General features: G+C 32.7%; 1 protein-coding gene across 1 annotated transcript; it reads left to right on the forward strand.

Annotated features, from left to right (window-relative positions):
• The first annotated feature begins 838 nt into the window (after nt 1–838).
• On the forward strand, nt 839–6,504 carry LOC132939967 (uncharacterized). The gene is made up of 6 exons (XM_061007413.1): nt 839–1,589; nt 2,593–2,674; nt 4,209–4,308; nt 4,440–4,559; nt 4,651–4,809; nt 6,460–6,504. Exons 1-6 carry the CDS (start codon nt 839–841, stop codon nt 6,502–6,504), a joined length of 1,257 nt encoding a protein of 418 aa, XP_060863396.1.
• The last annotated feature ends 665 nt before the right edge of the window (nt 6,505–7,169 follow it).

Genomic DNA, 7,169 nt, shown 5'->3' on the forward strand with positions numbered 1-7,169 from the left:
AGCTACTATTTTATAGTAGGATCCATTATAGGATCCACCATACATAAGGACCTACACATAAACTTACCACCAAATTGGTTTAGGGGCAAGCGCTTACATCCCCCCCCCCCCATCTGCACCCAGGGATTTCACCACTGGTTAGTGGCCGATAATGTGTTTAATTTGTATTTATTGTTTATACTGCTTCGCAAATCATAATTCTGTATTATTATTATCTCTTTTATAATTTTATAATATTATAAAATGTATACAGTGGCAGAAATATGTTTGCACCAATGAACATTGCTCTGTATTTGCATAATATTATGTTTTCTCTGCATATGTTAAAATATAGACAACATAGCAAAATTGCGTCCAACAGTTCCAAATTTGTGTTGTTGCATTCAAATGATTTAATATAGTAAATTGACCTATTATCGAACTCAAAGGAAGAACATTATCTGTGTTTTCTTGTAGGTTTTTTTATTTTTACAAAGTTTTAATTTTTATACGAGTCATGAGTATTTTTGAATTTTAATATTTTACACACTCATAACAGTGTTGTTTAAACATTAAATTTTTTCTCGAATATTTAGGTAAGAACAACTTTATTTACCCACTTCTTACCTAATTTGATTATTAGTCGACTTACACTGATATTTTAAATCACAACACACGCAATTGGAACTACTGAATACGTTAATTTTGGTATGTTAAGCGTTTGCTGGACGGCTGTAACACAGACGGGCACGCCTTCTACTTAATAAGCCATTAATAATTTCGACTTAATGGCAGGAATGACCTTAGCCTGAAAGCTTCAGTGTCCAACGACAACGATCCCCGCGCCGCCGGGGTGGTGATGGGAAATCCCGAGAGAGCCGAACACAACACCGGGGTGACGGGAAATTCTGCGGAAAAGGCCGACGGCGGGGCGGCGGACAGTCCACCGGAAAAAGCTGCCGACGATGGTACAGTCCTGGACGTGGAGCTGTTCCAGATAATCGGGGTCTACCAGCTGCTGCAGCCGGGCGAGTACACCATGTACCGGACGGTCGCGAAGGTGGTCGTGGGCCTGACGCTCGGGCTGCAGTCGATGCAAGTGTGCCGACTGTACCTGGTCAGGCACGATATACCGATGTTCGCCAACATAGGCGTGATGGTCATCAACGGGCTAATGTGCCTGCTCAAGGGTTACATGGTGACGGCCAACGCGGAACAAATGAGCGTCACGCTGAACGCAGCCCGCTACTCGTTCACCAGGTGCGGTGGCCGCGACCCGTCCAAGCTGCGCCTGTGCCGGGCCAGGCTGTCCGCGATACTCCGCACGTTCGTCGGGCTCAGCTTCGGCACGCTCATCGTGTGGTTGGTCATGCCGTGGTTTATGGCGTCAGATTACGATGACCAGCCTTTCCTCTGGGCGGCGGTGTACGCCGTCGAGTCCATCATACTCACGGTCAACGTGTTTTGCTGGACGTCGTTCGACTGTTACCTGGTCACCATGTGTTTCGTGTTCGAGGCCCTGTTCTGCACCATGAGCTCCGGTTACGAGACGCTCGGCCGCCGCCGGACGGCCACCAAGTCATCGGCGCCTCAGCAGTTGGGCATCGCGGGTAAGCGCAAAAGTTGTTCGGCCGAAATTCTTACCGGACGGAAATTAAAACAATGATAAACATTTTAAATTATAATAATAATCGATTATATTATAACAGAGACGTTTACAATATTATTGACTATATATTTTTCGATTTATGTTGATATACTTATGATTAATTAATGTATAAGGTATTAATAATGCATATAAACTTAAACATTTAATTAGTTGATGCATATACCTATATCACAATTTTTTTTATAAATATTTGAACTTTTAAAGTACAAATTTTGACAATATAGATTTTTGTCGAAATCGTAGGATGCATTGTAAGTATTTTTAATAATACGTGAATTAATTTTTTCTTGAATGTGTTGATTATATTATAATAATTCTTTTTTTTCAAAGTCGTATTATTTTTAGATTATAGTTTTCAAACTGTGATTGCAGTCGATAAATATTATATCCTATACATTTAAAAAAAAATTGCAACGACAAACGGTCATCATGACAATGGTCAATGGTTTACTATTATTAGTATTTTTTTAAATAATTGTATTAAGAAAAGTAATCATTTTTAGAATTTTAAAATGCACGTTTTTACATAATTTCATTCTGCAAATGTTTGATGCATATAATATAGTTCATATCCATGTTAAACGGTTTTTTTGTGCATTAATTCACAACACTGAATAAATATCATATATAACTTTAGGTAGGTACTTATAATTATTAAGAGTTTATAGTTTATACACATAACCTAACCTACATAATAAATATTACCCATCGGCTATCACTATAGATATAGGCATATAACTATTAATTATTATTATCAAGTCTTAATGTTTTATTTCAAAAACGGTTAGTATAAACATCGTAGGAAATAATTAACAGCATCTTAACCACCCTACAATTACGAGTATTGAAGTAAGTCCTTGATTGTACAAGTTATAATATAGTAGCTGAATAACGCGGTGAATGGTTACTGTACCTACTTACGAATAATTTTTTCACTCTTGCAGGGACGATAACCAACGCAACGATATCGGATGCCAACTATGACGATTTGATAAGTCACATTCTTGACAATCAAAATATAATCAAGTGAATACTGAGTTTTTTTAGTACCTATATACGATTACGACGGAATAGAATATAGTATACAATTAATTTATAAAATATGTCTATTTATAGTAATAAATACTATATATATTCTATATACAGCAGGCACGCCCGCAGATAAGCCCGCTGACTAAACTAAGTGCAAAATACTTTTAGTAAAGCTGGACATTAACGAGTTAAAAAGTTAAAGTTAATTTTATTTTAACTTTTTAACTTCACTGTTAACTTACTACATTTCTTTCTTAATTAACGTGAAATTAACGAGTTAATTTTTCATTTTAAAAAGTAAGTTAAGTTAATTTATTTTGTTTTTAATTTTATAATATTTCACTATTTCAGTCTATTTAGTTTCCATGTCAAAAAATATGTATCGTAAATTGTTTGAAGTTAAAAATTTATATCATTCGAATCTAACTTATATGGAAATAATGTATGAAGTATAAACACTGTATCCTATAATTTAGTTTTGGGTTGGAAAAAAATTAAGTACGCTAGCGTTGTATAAACAAATTAACTTTTTTTTTAACTTAACAAAAAGTGTGTATTAACTTTTAACTTTATTCTGAAAAACCCGAACTCACCAGAAAATTGATTATAAATCGTAAGGAACACTTTGAAAAAATTAATACTTATATTATTATTGTAAACTGTAATTGATTAAGAATTGCCTAAATATTGCGCCTCAAATATAGCAGTAGCGAGGCTCTTTACCGAAATTAGCAAGGCTGGTCAAGTTAATGATTTTTTTAAACTCATTTATGTTAAATTAATATGCACCAATAACAAAAAGTTAAAAACTATTTAACTATAGGTTAACTCAGTTAAGTTAAAAGTTAATACACACTTTTTGTTAACTTTTTATTAAGTTAAAGAAAAGTTAATTTGTTTATACAACGCTAGCGTACTTAATTTTTTTCCAACCCAAAACTAAATTATAGGATATAGTGTTTATACTTCATACAGTATTTCCATATAAGTTAGATTCGAATGATATAAATTTTCAACTTCAAACAATTTACGATACATATTTTTTGACATGAAAATGAAATAGACTGAAATAGTGAAATATTATAAAATTAAAAACAAAATAAATTAACTTAACTTACTTTTTAAAATGAAAAATTAACTCGTTAATTTCACGTTAATTAAGAAAGAAATTTAGTAAGTTAACAGTTAAGTTAATGAAAAGCCAAAAGTAACTAATTAAGTTAAAAAGTTAAAATAAAATTAACTTTAACTTTTTAACTCGTTAATGCCCAGCCTTGGAAATTAGTAATAATATCATTAGTGACCTAAATAAATGTGTTAATAGACGCGTGGTATTACCTACCGATCTTTCATCACTGTAGCCTGTAAGTACCTACCCTAAACTAAAGTTCGACAAACGACGGTTTCTTAGAATAGGTTTTTACTATATTGGGCATAATCAAGGACAACAATTATAAATTATAGAAGGAATTTTTATATTTTATTTTTTATTTGAAACATCAATCCCATTTTTCCACTTTATTTGCAGACAGTACGATACGTTTTTCGATGTCGTTCGGCCTATGGTTCTGGTCCAAATAGCCAATGGAATGTATTCCATAATCACGCTGATATTTCTGACTTTGCTGGTGAGTGACACGTCTGTGCTTTTGGTTAAGTTGGGCCGTGGGGAACATTATATTATAAAATAGTGAAACACGATAAACACACATTATAATAATTTCTAAAACAAATTAATTCGATTTTATTTTTCATCCAGACACATCTCAGTGGTTATTCGATCTTGTCAGCTCCAATTTTGAAATTTGTCTGCGGACTGGTTTCGCTCACCATTGAACTGTACATTTATTGTTACGGGTTCAACCATATAGAAGACGGGGTAAGACAAAAAAACTCCAATTCATCGATCAAACATTTGATCAGTTTTATTTATCGCGTTCGTTTATATTTCATAATAATATACTGTCTAGAAATCCACGGTGAATTTTGGACTGTACAGCAGCAATTGGACGGAGATGGATTTGAAATTTAAGAAGACTTTGTTGATGGCTATGACCATGAACTCTGCTCACAGGCGAGTGATGAAAGTGTCTCCAAATTCCATCGTAAATCTGGAAATGTTCACAGGGGTAATACAACTAATATATATTTCAGACTCATGGTCCATGGGCGAAGCATAGGTACTACTAGTACTAGCATAGTAGATGGCCCTCCCCCTCTAATTTTGGGGCCCATAGTAGATACATACTATAATATTATCTACTATTTACGCATATGTTATTATCATTGATTATAAATACTATCATTTATAATCAATGGTTATATCGTCGCCTAAGAACCAAACACATAGATAATAAAGAAGTGGATAGGCCACGACTATGTTAAACATATTTGAGGCCGCGTTCCCAAGGCAATTGAGGCTCCTCTATCCATAGCCGTGATTGATGGTCGATACTTGATATAGGTATACTTTATTTGGCCTCAATTGTTCCCCTCGAAGACCGCTGATAAGACCATTATGTCCTATCCATATCTTTATTATCTATGACCAAGCACTAATTATTTCGGCCGGAACACCTATTTGAATTCGGTTATTTTTACGGCATCTAAGACATAATACACTTATTATTTTTGACCTTTTTTTTTGCACATGCGATACAAAACAATTTTTGAACTACTCTGGAGGAGGGAGGGACTTTCAATTATATTATTTTTCCAAACAGTTTTGATTCATAAAGTTTTTACTATCTTAAAAATGTAATGATTGAGATTTAAAAGTGAGTTTAAGGCTTAGCTAATCTTGCGAATTTGAAATAGTAGGTACAAATTATACGAAATCACAACATGTACATATTATATGTGATAATTTATAGTAAAAAGTTGGGCAAGTGGATGTCGCTCTGCTGTACAGTAGGTTACAAGTGGGTCACTGTAATGAATGGTGTTATTGTGTTAAATTTGAATTCAATAGATATTGAAATATATAATAATAAATATTTAAATGCTTATAAATAAAAACTGTGACTAAGGATTTTTAATTTTTTCCATCTACCTTTGAAACAATAACCTAGGAGCCTTCTATTAAATTTTCAAACTTTTTTACCCAACATATAAAATTTTATTGATATTGATAGAAAAAAAACCTAAAAAAATGGAAACTGAAAATGTCCGTAAACAGCTCAAAATAAGTCAAAATAATTATGGGAAATGTTATGGTGTATAGAATATGCTAATATAAACGTTCAGTAAAAATTTCATGTACTTACGGTCATTTGTTTTAGAGTTGCACCAAAAACCAAAATCGATTTTCTCGAAAACAGGTTTTGCGTAAAAATGCCCGTTTTTCCTTAATTTTTCTTTTGTTTTTCACGCCGCTTTTGAAAATTACTGGGAAATATGTACTTTCGACCCCCCAAAGTACCAACTAGATTCACTTTCCTATCAGAAAAGTTACTGTTGAAGAAAATCCAAGCACTTTTACTGTCCTAAAAGGTGATGACAGACACACAAAAAAAAACATACCTACATCATTATAAAATCAATACGTTCATCGCTTCGCTCTGAATCTAAAATAATAACAAATAATCTGGCCGAAATATTAGTGTTGCCCTAAAACTTAAATTGTTATCACACTATATATCTGATTTTCTAGCGAGCATTATATCGTATTCTCCTCTATACTTGCACCAATGCACCATGTTCTGTAATAATAATAAATTATGAACAATAATTGCAATTTAACTAATATTGTAATTTTCTATTATCTTGATAATCAACAGGTGATGAACATGTCGTACTCGATAGTGTCTGTTATACTAAAATAAGAGAACACACTTAATAAGTGCTTTACTGTCGGATACATTTTGCAATATTTGTTCCACAGTTTAGGTACTCCTCGTACCTGTACGAATACCTTAACTTAAGCGTAGGTACTATAAAATGAATATTTGCATGCTTTATGGGATTGAATAATTAATGCACTAATATTTAGAATATAATAGTAGATTAAGTTAATAAATTAAAAATTTTTCTTAATTGTTACTTACAAGAAATTACTGTAGGTACCTACGGTGCATTTTTTTAGTAAAATCATAATTCGTACATGTTATTCTATTAGTATTGATATTTTGCATTGTACACAAATTATATAAATAATTATTGCTTCGATCTTGATAACTACAATTAAGTATTTCATAAATTTAGATTCTACATGTCATATTGTGTTATCTTATGAGTTTCAAAAATATTTTGAAACAAGTAACAAAAAAAAAACTTTGTACTTACATTTTTAAACATCATTGTCGGACTGATCACTGATAGGTAATGATAATTAAATAAATACACCAAAATCAGGGTTTATTTTAGTAGTACGTGTAGTGCAAAATAACTCATTAGTCATTATTATCTGATAATTAACATCTCAGTGGCGTAGCCAGGGGTGGTGCTGAGGGTGCTGCAGCTCGCCCCGAAATGTTAATAAAATAAAAAA

The sequence above is a fragment of the Metopolophium dirhodum genome, chromosome 2, assembly GCF_019925205.1.
Source record: "Metopolophium dirhodum isolate CAU chromosome 2, ASM1992520v1, whole genome shotgun sequence".
Taxonomy (NCBI): Eukaryota; Metazoa; Arthropoda; class Insecta; order Hemiptera; family Aphididae; genus Metopolophium; species Metopolophium dirhodum.